The 14,260-nt window shown below is 42.8% G+C and overlaps 1 protein-coding gene across 1 annotated transcript in view; it reads left to right on the forward strand.

Moving 5' to 3' along the window:
* The window catches only part of GLI2 (GLI family zinc finger 2), a 188,547-nt gene that overhangs the window by 35,574 nt on the left and 138,713 nt on the right, over positions 1-14,260 (forward strand). Inside the window, exon 2 of the mRNA XM_014871742.2 lies at positions 12,806-12,968. Within this exon, the coding sequence (XP_014727228.2) occupies positions 12,836-12,968 (133 nt within the window). The 5' untranslated portion in view covers positions 12,806-12,835. The remainder of the gene's footprint in view (positions 1-12,805; positions 12,969-14,260) is intronic.

The following is a 14,260-nucleotide window of genomic DNA, read 5'->3' on the forward strand; positions in this document are numbered from 1 at the left end:
GTGAAAGTCTGGATTCAAAAGGACGACTGTAGAGAAGGGAAAAACCAGATGTTTAATTTCTTCACTAGAGAAAAAGAACTGGCTTTTCAGTCAAGTGCTAGGTTATGACAGCAATTAAAATGCATACTTGAATGGGTTTTTCAGTATTTCTAGTGTATAATTTTGAATTTCAAGGTTCCCTGATACTGTGTGTTATGCAGAGAGCAAGGAGATATAAGAAGTATAATCCTTTTTGTGAGGGACAAGTGAGTTACAATAAATGAGTTACGCAAGTGATTATTCCCTTACAGGAGGAAAAATAGAGTTAACTGTGGAACCTAGTACTTCTAAAACCAGAAAAAGTGTATTCACTAGTTCCTGATTTTCTGAGGGGATCTGATTATTTTCTTGGAGACCTGTAGTGAAAGAAGGCAGCCCAAGTTAGTAGTTTTCAGTTATGAAAACTAGTTATGAATGAGAGTGGGAGTGGGCAGATATCTCTGGCCCGTATGACCAAACCCACTCAAAGAGCACATATTTAGGCCCTGATGGAAGAAAGTGCATATGCATTTGCTGAAGTCTTCCTGAAGCCAATGAGATTGAAAGCATAGTGTGGTAGGCTTTGATAGGCTTTGAAAGAGGAGACAATGGCTGAGGCAAAACAAAAGAGCATGCCATCAAAGGATGTAAAGCAAAGTGACAGGAAAAAAGTGACAAGCTAGGAAAATGTGCTTTGTTCCCACATTCTGAATGGCTGTGAAATCAGCTTTGTACTCATTAGAGCCAATGTAAAGGAATTTGCTGTAAATGGAAATGAATGGGTTAGAGCTGGTGTTTTGAGTTCAGATGTGTAGGTGAGTGGCAGGAAGCTCAGGGAAATGCCAAACTCTGAGACACTGTGCAGAAGGAAGAAGCAGGAGTCAGAGGTGGCCTAGAGGCAAAAATCTTACAGTGAGGTTGGAGGAATCTGAGGACCACCCCAGGTTTCAAACTTGGATAACAAACAAGATGCTATCCACTTCTACAGCGATTGGCATCCTTTGCTACCTTCTAACCACGGCCAGACTGCTGTGAGAGAGATTTGAGAGACAGTTCTGTGTGGTTGGAGGGAATTAGGTCCAAACTAGGTCAATCTGACAGTAAAATGTAGGTAAGATTGAGTGGAGAGAAAGCCCAGAGGCAACTGGGCTTTGAATACAGCTTAGCTGTAGTGAACAAGAAGGAAGATGGAATGAGTTATAGACACAAGTGGGATTTTGGGTTTAGAGGGAGGCAGACCAAGGCAGACCAGGAAAAAGAGGAGGAAAAAAAAAAAAAGAGCAAGGAGAGCAAGAAAAGTAGTTGTGGCATGGTTAAGAAGATGATTGTAGAGGAGTGAGATGATTAAAGTAAAGAGTAGATGAAACTTCAGGAGCAGGGAGGGAGTTGTAGAGAGGAGGTAAAAGCTTGTTTTGACTGTTTTCTTGAGGAAGAACTCAACAAGCTTGCATGCAGAAAAAGATAGGGATATAGAGTATAATTATGTACATTAATATGCAAGAGAAATAATGTACAGTAACTGCAAGGTAAATTGTAACTGTTTTAGTAAATAGTTATATATTAACCATGACTGGTTTAGTTATAACTAAATAATAACTATAACTACAACAAGATATATGTGTATGTATGTAAACAGACATGCTCTTGTACAAGAGTTCTGTCCTGAAGAATTGATACAAATCCTTTGCGTTTTGTCTTAAATGAGAAAGCATAAAGAACAAAAGCAAATAAGGAAGCAGTATTTACAGAATATCAGGCTAGCCTTAATGATTTGAGTCTTATGTAATGAAATAGTTAACAGAGTCTTCTTGTGTCTAGTGGCCACATCAGTTGCTGTGCCCTGAAGTCTGGCATAGCCTCTGAAAATCTATGGGGGCTCAACAGGTGCAAATGCAGTTTCCAGTGCTCAGGCTCTGACCACCAAACATGGTTCTGCTTCACTTGTTTCAGCTGCACAGTCCTGTATGCACAACGTGGTCCCTAAACCTTTCCCCTGAGCCATAGCAACCTGCTGACATTTGCTGAAAGTTCACTGCTGGCCTGTGTTTTGTTCCAGGGAGTTTTGGGACATGAGAAGTTCCAGCTTGTCAGCCCAGCTTGTTTTGTATGTGAAGCAGACACTGCAGGGCTATGGAGGACCAGACCTCCTTGTATTCCCAGTCTTCTTCTGTGGAGACACCACTACTGGGGTTGAGAAGAGAGGTTTTCCCCTTAGCTTTTTAAACAAGAGAATTAAGTAAATTACAATGTTGTTTCTTTCCTTTTTTTTTTTTTTTTTTTTTTATGCTGGCAGCTGCTTACTAGATTAAAAAATGAAGTGAGTTCTTACAGGCTACAAAGTGAAGATTGTATGATACTCTGCTGGTGAATGGTTTTATAATTTTTTTATCATTTTTGTGCTACAAAATATTTGTAGCACAGTAGACATAACTGCATAGTGAAGGAATATATTCTACAACATTGCCATTGACAGGACATAGACACCTGTCCTAAGTCCTAACACAAAAGAAAAAGATAGGGAACTTGGAAGGTAGACGCTAGTTTGGTTGTCAGCAGAGACAGACATGCTAAAATTTAATCATAATAAATGCAGATGTTTTGATGTGTGAAGGTATGGTAAACCAACCATTAATAATACCCTGATACATAGGTGCACAGAGGATTAAGGTGCTGATACAGTCTTTCTCTTTAATACCATCAGAGGACTTTCCTGTACATAAACCCATCCTGTGCTTAAAACCCATGCCCTGTAATAAGTCTTAGACTACAGCAGACCTCCTGGAAAAATACCGAACAAAATGTCATCTCTGCCATGCTAGAAAATCTGGCACCAGCCTGAATCTAGTTGTTCTAGTGTTGTAGCTGGGAGCCTTGTTTCTAATCTGAATTTCTCTAGTTTAATTTCAGTCTCTTAGCCTTCGCAATTGTGTGTGTATGAATATTACTGATCAAGTAATTCTGCAAGTGCCTTTCTGTTGACCTCTCTTTCATTTTTCTCATGTGTGGCACAGGAGCCTTTACAATTTTCATCTCTCTGTTTGGACTGTGGGCACCAGAACTGCACATACTGTCAATTCAGGGTTAGGCAGAGAGGCATTACAGCCTCCCAAACTCTGTGTAAACAAACACATATTGCTTTAATCATTTTAATATTGATACCCTCCATAGAGCTTCTCAGCCACTGTCTGCCCACTATAAACTTCAAGTCATCTCCAGTCAGTGTTTCTCAGTTTTCATTTAAATCAATTATTTTCCAGATGTGTGGCCTTGTATGTGGTTTCTTTAGAACCTATAATCTTTATCTAGGCCATCTAGGCATGGAGACCATCTCACTGGTATAAAGCAATCATCTTTATTTACCATGTCAACAACCATTTGTCACTGACAGGCTTCATGACTGTATTTGTTTCCAGTCCCTGATACACAAAATGATTGTAACTCTCCATTCATATGAATGTTTCCACCAGATTCAGAAATACCAGTCAGGATTAATTTATATATTAAAGGAGCTATTCCACTTCTTGTTTATTACTCGTGTTCGTAGTGTTACAGTCTACACAATTAAGGAACCTCTTCTCTTTGAGTCCCTTGGTACCTTGATTAATTTTAATCTTGACATCTTGATTTCTGGCTAAATGAGTGCTCATTTTCACCCTTGTCTTTTGTCATTAGCTTAATACCCTCCTGAATACTTCAGCCTGTCTCCTGAAAGACTTATTCCTATCCCCTGTAATGACAGCCAGCCACATTGTACAGTTTCTTTTCTCAGTAGAAGATGGACCTGCTCTGCTGAAAACTTAGGGGCTCTGTCATTCACCACTTACTCAACTGTTAATTTCTGGAAACATATCTAGCCTTGTAAATTGAGTCACAGCTCACAGAAACTGAATACTCTTCAAAGTATTGATTTCATTCTTTCTCATATAAAATTCCTTGCAAGGATTCTTGGTTGTTCTTGAATTTTTCACCAGCATGCTTGTATCCTTGCAGATTAGGCTTTGTTGTGGTTCATGGGTACATCCCATATAGCTCTGACCTGTCCTACTGAAGCAGCTGTCAGGTATTTCAACAGTTTTGAGGTTTTCAAATGCTGGTTGTGAGCATAACGCTGACCTTGATGACCTGCATGGGTCCTTTCCAACCCTAGATACTCTGTGTTCGTCTGAGAAACTCTTCTCCCATTCTCATCTGGATGATTTTTTCTCCATTCTCCTGTTTATGAACTGCCAACCATTTTATGTGGTCTGCATCCTGCCTTCAGCTGGCAACTGGAGTCTTATAAATACAATATGTGGAGTGGAATAAAGTGTGGAATAGCAGCCTGTGTGGTGTATGTGTTCAGCAGAGGAAAATAAGCCAACTGAAGTGTTGCTTTTTTGTTTTTAATTACATTCTTGTCTCCTTCCCAGGCTTCTCTCTTCTGCATGCTTACACGTGTGCCTCTGGAGGGAGAATTCAATAGGCTGATGAACAGTACTGTAATGTTTAAAAATAAACCAAAATTTTGTAATGAAACATGTTCTTAAAGAACCTAGTTGCTATAGGGATTTTTGCAAGGATGCAGTCCTTCATCTTCCATTGCTCAAAATAAAGATTTTCATTTCTTGAGCCAAATGAGGGGTTTCTTATCCAAGCTTTGGAGGCTGTTCAATGTCATCTGGATGGACAAGTCACTACAAGACAACCCACCCCTACATAAAGCAAACCCATTAAACTTCAGTGCATGTGGTTTGTATTTGGGGTTTCATTCATGGAGTTGAAAGCGCCCAAACTACTCCAGCACAGAAGTGAAACCCTGAGAGGATTCTCCTTCAGTCACCACCAAGCCAACAAAACATTCACTTTTCAAAAAAAATGCAGTGCTTTTCCTGTTGGCCAGATCTCCTGCACTGCCCCTTCTCAGCTCAGTGGAATCTGCATAAACATCTGTCCAGAATCAGTTTCTGTTCCTCTTGTAGTATGTGGAATTTACTTTTGTAGTATCTTTTACTCATAAACCTGATGAAAAGTCAATATGTTATTAGTGATTTACAATTAGAGTCTAATTTTGTTGTAAACAGTTTAATGGTCCTCCACCCTGGTGTTCATACAGTCCGTCACCCACCCTGTTTAGCTGTAACCCACCCTGGTATAGCTGCCAAGCACCACAAATGTTTTCTCTGACATGTTAGTTACTCGAAGTTTCTACTCTTGTTGAAGCATGAAGACTCGATGAAGGGAGTTTTTGGGGGGTTCTATATTGCTTATTTTTTTTTCTTTTTCTATTCTGGTGTGCAAAGGTTTCCTAAAATAAAAACAATACTACTTCATTAGATACATGTGTGCCCACAGAGGTAGTATTTGTCTTTTTGGTTCTGTTTTTGGAAAAAACCCAGACAGTTGTGTAACAGGAAATTGAAAACTTCTTTGGATTTACATCAAAAACACGAACTTAGACGATGCTTTGCCACAACTCTCTCACTCTTACAACAAAAGCAAACAAATAAACAAAACCCAAGTGAAGATTCATGGACCAGTTATAATGGTGACGCATCACTTTTGAGCAATTTTTGTTTACCTGGTGGCATCCTCCCATATTTTTTGCAGCATGTTAATGCAGAGTCTGAATGCAGGAGTGTTTTGAATATCTCCTTTGACGGTTTTTCGCATGTCAGAATTTGCTTAATGGAAATTTTCTCATGATAAAACATGTAGGATTGGTTTTGTAAAATTACAAGCATGACTTTGTTTTCCTGTTTTGCCACAAAAGACTCTTCCCTCCAGCCCCCACTCCTACATCTTCTTGGTTCTTCCAAAGTGAGAAGCAAAGATAACTTCTGAGGGAAAGGAGGGAAAGTTAGGTACCCCAGCCTGCATGTCTCGGCATGGACCAGTGCTGATTCTGTGTCTGGCTTTGAGCTTTTATGTCTGTTCCTATGTTTTGATGATGTATTGTGATTGTTTATTACCCAGCATCTGAAAGATAATTTTTGTTCAGGGCTCTAAAGTTGGCAAATTGAAAATATACTGGAAGTGGGAAAACGATTCAGATGTTCTGCTATTTTATAAATCAGACTTGTTTGTAATGAAGCAGCAATATTAAAGTGACATTAGTGTTTGTGAAAAATAGGAACACCAGGCTAAAAATGAAAATGGCTGAAAAATGGCTGAAATGTTAGTTCCTCTATTCAATATCATCTCCTTTCCAATAAATGCAGCACAGAAAGTAAAAGGCTTTAGAAAGGGGAGAATCATTTATGTTGCAATACAGTAGCCCCAGTGTTGTCATTTGGTGCCACAGTGTCCTAGAACAGCCTGGCCTGTGGTTGACATTCCTGAAGGACTTGTGCATCTCCCCCACAAGTGCTATGCCACCTCTGTCAGCCTGCCCAGGACCGGGGGTCCCAGGGGCTGGCTGCCCTTCTGGGACACTGGCATTGCACCCTTGCTGCCCAGGACTCATCAGTCACTGCTGGAAGGTCTGCCAGGAGCTGCTGAAGGCTGCTTTTGAGCAGGGAGCTGAATATTTACAGACAGTCCATATGGTGATAATTTCTGAGTGCCACCACTAACTCCACTGTTCTTGTTTGATATAAGTGGAAGGCTGCTGTGGTCAGTGTAAGCAGGGAGGACAGCACTTGTGACTCTTTTTGAGATGGTTTCCTTTCACATGGCTGGCACCACCTGAAGCAGGAAATTCTTTTTGTGCCTAGACACAAAGTCTTAGGAAGTCCCTGTACAAAGAGTGATGGAGCAGGCTGCATTCTTTGAAGCTCTTTGTAGGGGATATTTCTTCTGTCAGAGACCCTTCCATGTCGCCTTCCTTCCCTGTATCTCTCTTCCCTCTGTGCCCTGCTTCCCTGCGATTAAACATAACATGTTGTGCCTTCCCCTGCCCCAGCAGTGCATGTATCTCCATCTCTTGGGAAATCAGGTCTGCCTGCAGTCTCTTGCTTCTTCTCTTCCATGCTTCTGTGTTTCCACAGGATTTGCCATTGTCTGTGCTTCATTCACTCATATTCTTCAGTAAGTCTTTAAGGTCATCCCCCTATTCCCTTATTTCTTGTTTTCCAGGATCTTGTCCATCCTCAGGAACTTGCTGCTCTTTCCACATCCATCTAGTGATCCCTGCAAACATCCATCTTTCCCTCATGCCTCCTTGCATTTTTCCTTTTTTTTACTCTCTTGGACGGAGTTGTGCCTGAAATATCCCAGGACTTCTGGAGCTGGTGGGAGGTGATGTTACTGCAGTACAGAGAGACATTACTAAGCACCAGTTAGTTCTGGGTGCACTTTGACCCCTCTCAGTATTGCAGGGCAGCTTCTTCCTCGTGCTTTTGGTTTGCTGTTGCCATATGGAAATGGCAGATGGTGTTGATCAGGAAGTTAATCTAGAAGCGTATCCGTTTCATGCCGTACGCGAAGGATTTGTTCATTAAACTTAGAACTCTAATTTAAAGCCAATTAACGGAGTGATTTGAAGAGACATGTTGTTTTTGAAGTTCAAAAGAGATGCTAAGTCTCTGATTTCAGCCTTTGTACATTCCAGAACCTGTATAACTATTGCAGTTTTGCCAACTCTACTGGGGGTATTTTTGTCTCATTTTTCCCCCTCTCCTTTTCTATTTTTTTTCTTTTTTCATTTTTTTGAGTGATAGAACTTTTGCCATAGGCTGAAATTGTTTGGTGAAGCTTTGTGAACACACAGATTTCTCAGCAATTTTAGCCTTACCTTTTTAGGCAGGCAGAAGTTGTGTGTCTTCCTATCCTGTTTGCTACTAGCACAGCACTAGCAGCCCTTTGGCAGCCTGGTATTACTCTTCTCTGAGCAGGAGTCAGGGTAGGGGGTAAAAAAACAGAGTAAGTCTTGAGCAGCTCTGTTCTCTCCTAGCACTGCTTCTGCCAGAATGAGTTTGTCTCTGCTTCCTTTCTTCCCAGAAGAAGGTAGGGATCCACCACTGAAGGTTTCTTGAGGGGAAAGGGCAGGAGCAGCCCCCAGACAGAGAGTTACTGCCCCAGTGTACAACTCTAATTTCCAGGTGTAATCAACCCTGCAGGAGTGGTCCAAGCAGACCATTCCGAAGAAATGTCAAGATGGGAAACCTTGTGTCAGGAAGACATCAATAGTGATTAGTTTTGAATTAATATTTATGCTGCTTTTACCTGAGATTGATACTCTGTAAATAGTTGTAGGTTCTTCAGCAGCAGACAGCATGTTTGGATAGTCCCAAGATTTAGTAGTGGCATTTAGACAGAAAAACTTTCTTTAGTAATTTGAAGCTGTTGCTGATATAAAAGAAAATAGAGAGGTCAAGTTTTGCTGTGGTACAGAGCCTATGACTTCACCGGGTTAACTGCTGCTACTTCCATGTAATTGAGAACATAATTTGGCTCAAACCCTGGGAGACTGAAAAGGATCACAGCAGCCACTGTATTAAGCCAATGTTCAGAGCAGCTGGCTCACGCTGAATTTCATAAGTAGATCATGTATTCAGAAGGCTTTAGCTGTATGACATAGTCACTGCAAAAGAAGACATGGTGGGAGTATGTCCCTGTTTATCTTAACTAAAGCAGCACATCAGGAAAAGCTGGACTGTACCTACACGGGGGTGATGTGGCAGGATTGATTGTCTCCCTGTGGGTACCTGAGCACAAACCTGGCCAGAGCTGTGCAGAGGCTGCCCTTGGTTATCCCAGCTCCCATCAGTCTTGCCAGGAGCCAGCAGCAGTGGAGCTGCACACTGGCTGTGGTGCTGGTGTCAGCAGCCAGCACACCTCCAGCGTGTCCCCTGCAGGTGATGCCACCTCACTGGCACTGCTAGGGCTGTCTGTGGGGTTCGGTGGAGATGAACTCAGAATGAAGAGAGAACACACGCTGGTCTGAGAAAGCCCAAAATATTCCCAAAAGTGAGATAGCTTCTGGAAGCATGCTTTGAAAATCCCTTTCTGCCCCTACCATGGGGTTACCAGGCTTGAAGGTGGCATTCAGGATTGGATGTGTGTCACAGTGTCTCTGGCAGTGCCTGCCCTCTGCCAGAGGATCACTCCTATGGTAGCACTTGATCTTTGAGCACAAATAGGCAAAATTGGCCATTCATTTTTCACAGAGAAGAAAAAAAGTTTTCTGCCCTGTCTAGGGGTGGAGAAGGGGATTTCCTGATGATAGAGCAATCCTGAAGAAGGAAATAATTGCCTTTAAAAAAAAAAAGGATGTGCAGAGGGTATTGCTGATGAGTATCTGTTCATTCCTGAGTTTGCCAGCAGTCCTACTCAGGCTGTTGCCCTCCAAAAGAGAGGCGTTTTCGGACAGCACTTCAGACCATTCCTCAAGCACTTAGCGGGAGGGATTGTTTTATTAGGAAAGTTTACGGCTTCTTGTTTTCCCTCAAAGGCAAATGTGACTTTGTTGTTTTTAATTCTGTTGGGATTTCTCCCTTTTAATATACAACGCAGCTGTTAAAATAGCTGGGGTTGTCTAGGGCAAATCATATAGCACTTTCCTTGTTCAGATCTCAGATGGCTGCCTTTTTAGTGTCACTGCAGAATTATATTACAGGGCATATGAATAGTGTTGGTATTAGTGTCAAAATCAATTACCCAGCCCTCCTCCTGCAGAGAAGGCTACAAACCTTAGGAAAAATCTGAGTAATCCATTCTGGTTTTTTAATTCTGAGTAATGACGGAGGGCAGAGAGTTGTGCTTGAATAAGTGCATAGGGTCTTTCTCTGTATAGTCACTCCTAAATGCATGCTCTTTACAGGAAAAAGCAGGCTCCCTGTGAAACCCTTTTTCATGCCAAATGGCTCGCTGCTAAGATTAATCTGTCATTGAATTTATAAATTCTGTGTGGCACAGAGCAGCGGAAAAAGTTTAGCATCGAACAGAAAGCAAAGTATGCATTGCTTAAAAAATGAATGTTGTGCTCCTGGATAGTGTGGATTGACTGCCTCCACCAATATATCTTCTTATACTGGTAATAAAAACACTTCCATAGCCTTGTGCCTCAAAGGATCTCAAAGCACTTTGCAAATAGGGCAAAGTACTATTTCCTATTTTATAGCTGTGGAAACCGGCTGCAAGAGAGAAGTTAAGCTTTTTGCCCAGGGACACTGAGGAGACTGTAGCAGGTCCGTGATGGGGACCTAAATCTAAGTGCTATGTCCTGGTCACACATTGCACCACTGAGAAGGCTGCTGGTCACCGGCTCTTGGCCACTGTCTGTGAACCCTCAGAGGTGGGATATGAAATCAGTGTTGGTGCTCCTTTGCTCACGGGTCTCTCTCCTGATCTGTGGGCAGAGGTGCTGAGCACAGCCGGATCTGGCAGGAAGGATGCTTGTGTCTTCATGAGCTGGGAAGATCAGCTCTGGCTGTGGGGTGCTGTGAAAGGAAAATGACTTTTGGTTGCTGCTGACTTGGGGAAAAGCTCGGAACCTCATAGTCAGCCTACTCTGCCCCAGGCACCTTTATGAAGCAAAAATAATTATAGACTTATTACCCTAAATCCTGTGAGATTAGAGTAGTTGCATTATTTTTTTTTTTCTAATCTGATATTTGAGGATTTACCTGTTTAATAAAACCACTTATTACAAACACTTGAATATTGTTTTTTAATTCATAATTCATCTGAAAAGAGAGCATTACAGCTGCAAAGACCAGGTTTTCAAATACAGGCATGATCTCCTGTCACATTCCAGTTGGATAAATGACACATCTGAAAAACTGAGTCCCTACTGAGGTGTCTGTGGCAGGGATGTAGAGATTTTGCTTCAGGCGTTTCTGGAAAAAAAATATGGCTCTAACCTGCACGTTTCACAGAACAAGTCCTGTTACCAGTTCTTTCCTGCCCCTCGCTGGCTGCTGAGCCCTGCAGTGCCTGAGGATGCTCCCTCACCCCCAGGGCTGCCCCCAGGGTCAGGGTACCCGGAGAAGGGGGGCGGGGGTGCGAGGCCAGCGTCTGGTTTCAAACAAAAGTGCAAAGTCTTGAAAGGAGGGACTAAGAAGAAACAGGTGAGGGGTTAGTAATAGAGCCTCTGAAGTTTATTTGCTTAACGAACAGAAGCCCAGGCTGTCAGACCTAGGTCAAATACTCCTGCAGCTCGGGTGTATTTATTTCATACGTGGTCTGTAACCTAACCTGATGCCTGGATTAAACCACTGTAAAGTCCTGGCCCCCAGGAACCCATCCCATGTTTGCCATCAAGCCCAGCACATGCCGGGGCAGGACCTTGAGGGGCCACCTCAGTATTCACCGGAGCCTTGTGTCATCAGTAATGCCTGTAATTGTGGGTCCTGTCATTTCCAGTGCGAGCTTTGCAGTTTACAGCTGCAGACTGGGACCACAGATCCATCACTTCGTTGTCCCATTAGTGTGAGCCATGCCTGAAGGCTCCTGGGCTGAGCTGCTGGGGCTGCAACACAGAACTCAGGCAGTGGGGACAGTCCTCCACAGCCACCATGCACCACGTCCCTTGAAGGGTGCGAATTCCTGAAATCTTTGTGCTTTAAAGTTTTTAGAAGAGTTTACCTTTTAGTCCAGAATGTTCAGGAGTCAGTCAGTCCTCCAGAGCAGAGGGGGGAGGGAAGTTTTGAATTGGTACAACAATGATAAAACTACCCGTGCAGACACAAAAAAGTTTTCTGGTTTCCCAGATATTCCCCTGATATCATTAATTCCAGTAAGGTAAACAGCCAATGTGCTCCGGAGTATTTCAGGAGCTGAAAAATTTGCATTTGAAAATTTGCATGTGAAAAATTGCATATCTGCATTAAAATTAGAAAGGAAAGAGGAATTAGCAGTGGGTTTTCCCAAGACCAGCCTGAGGCTGGTAGTGCCAGGTAACTGTGCTGGTTATGTGCAAGCAGGAGTCAGGTGGAGATGTGTGAAATCAAACAAGTTAAAATGAGGGGAACAAAAGTATTTGCATTCAGAAACAAAGTATGCCTCTTCATTTAAGAGAAACGCTGTTTTTACAGTAAATTTGGGGTACCCATATGTTTGCTTTTTAAGTCCGAATTATGCAGAAAAAATGGTCAAGCTGAAAAAAAGTTCAGGAGCTGCTATGTTTTATCAACCTAAGTTTAAAAACCCAGGTTATTTGTACTTTGGCATCTTCTTGTTTTGTGGCTATTTCCTGGCATTTAATTCACCATTTGTAGTAGGGGTAAAGCTGTAGCTGATTTTCAGATGTAACTGGTCAGGATAGAACTTTTTTGGGAGAGAGAGGGATTGGTGTTTGTTAGACCAGTGAGAACTTGACAAGATGTGGCAGACCTGCTGTGGCTTATCTGTAAGCCTTGCTGAAAAGTTCTGATCATGACACTGGTTCCAAACCAGCACACAGCATAAGCACCCACCGTGGGAAAGAAGAAAAAAACCATTTTAAATATATGTTTATCTGTATTTTATTGGAATTTTTTAGCTGAGTTTTTTCTTAGGATGGCCTAGGTTATGTATAGGATGGGTAAATCCGTTTTATGTGTGCTCAGTATTTGCATCTCACCTATCCTGTAATCTTGGAAAGCCTTCTGGACCTGTAAACTTTACTGTGTAGCCCAAGTTTAGCTGGGGATTGTTTTTTGGTCCTGATCTTCACAGGTCTGTGAGAACACCCAGTCCTTTACATGGTTGTGGACTTTGTGCCTATGACTGCTGGGACTGGCTGTACTGCTGGAATTAGGAACCCAGGAATTCTTTGCTGCTTGCCATTTGCTTTTGAACTCTACCAAACCATCTTCTGCCTCTTGGAGCTGATTTTGCCTGTGTTGTGAGTGGTGACTAGAATCTGGTTTTGTTTTATGTCCTGTAGGATTCCTGAGCTGGAAGATGCCCGTCTAAGATGGAAACTTCTGCTTCAACAGCTGCTGGGAAAAAAGAAGGGAAAGGTGCTGTTCTGGAGGGGAATGGCTTTACAGAGACGGGGAAGAAACCCACTCCTTTAGCAGCAGCGGGAGCAGCAGTGGCACAAGGAGGTACTTTATGTTTTCCACAATTTGAAAGCAGCAGGGGTGTTTTTCATTAGACTGTAAGAATTTAATAAGTATGGTGGCATCTGTCTTCCTGTGAACATGCTGAGTTTATTGGGGTTCTTGGCTGTCAGGGGAACTGGAAGCTGTGTCACTGCATGGCATCTAAACATCACTGTAGTGTGATGGGTCACCACCGCTCCCAGAGAGCTGGACTGGGGTGAGGGAGGGGATGCCTTGTGAGGGGTGGCTGTGGGGGAGTTGAGGCATCCCATAAATGCTTGCCACCAGCTGACTGGTGCTGCAAAGTGTTGGCAGCACTGTGCTCTCCACTCCTCCATGGTGGAGTTAAAGAATGGCTGGCGAGGCTGGCTGGAGATGGGGAGCCCCTCGTTATCCTGGTGAGGAAGGGGTGTCCTGTGATGCTGCTAATGAGCTAAACAGACTGCATGGTCTGCAGTCATTGCTGCTGGGATTTCACAGTTAGGGAGGTATTTGGGAATGTCCAGACCCAGTGCAAGAATGTTCATAAAGAAACCCCTCCACTTGGCACCGTTCCTGTTCAAAGTCAGTGTGTTAAGCAAGATTTTGGTCTTGCTACTGTTGAAGTCAACTGGGAAGCTCTTGTGGACACCTACAGGCATGGAGCTATTACTGGTGGCTGTAACTCTGGTGAACGTTCAGGGATGTTGCTCCTGCATCCTCCTGCTTGCTGTGGCAGGCAAAACCCACCCCTGTCTCTGGCACAGGTGTGCTGGTGGATCTCCATCGTGGTGGCACAGCTGTGGGCAGGGCTGAGCCACCATAGCTGCCCTCACTGGGGACTGGGTGTCCTCTCTGGACGAGTTATAACGAGATAAACTTAGAAGGGACTGCACCAGTTCAGTTGTGACAAGAGACATCCCAGCTAAAGTGTAAACTTTGCAGGCAGCTTTTTTTTTTCCTTTTTTAAATACACGTTATTGCCACCACAGTTTACCTCAAAATGAACCTGTCCCTTCCCCTTCCTTCACTGCAGGGTGGTTTTTCATCACCCCAGGACAACAGAACGACTCTTCTGTGAGCTCCTCTCTTTCTTACCTAGACTGGCTGGAGAGTTTGAGATTTTTGTTGCCTGATTTTTGAAGATAGTTTCCGACCAAAAAGACTTAAATCTGCTTTATCTCTCCTTTTTTGTAAACTTTGCTACTCAGGTTTCTTCCTGTGAAGATTCATATGCACAGAATAAAGTAGGAGTGGCTAGATTATAGTCTATCAGATTAGTTCATGCATTTGATAAACTTTTTTTTAAAAGAAAC

The sequence above is a fragment of the Sturnus vulgaris genome, chromosome 7 (genome assembly GCF_052056855.1).
Source record: "Sturnus vulgaris isolate bStuVul1 chromosome 7, bStuVul1.hap1, whole genome shotgun sequence".
NCBI lineage: Eukaryota > Metazoa > Chordata > Aves > Passeriformes > Sturnidae > Sturnus > Sturnus vulgaris.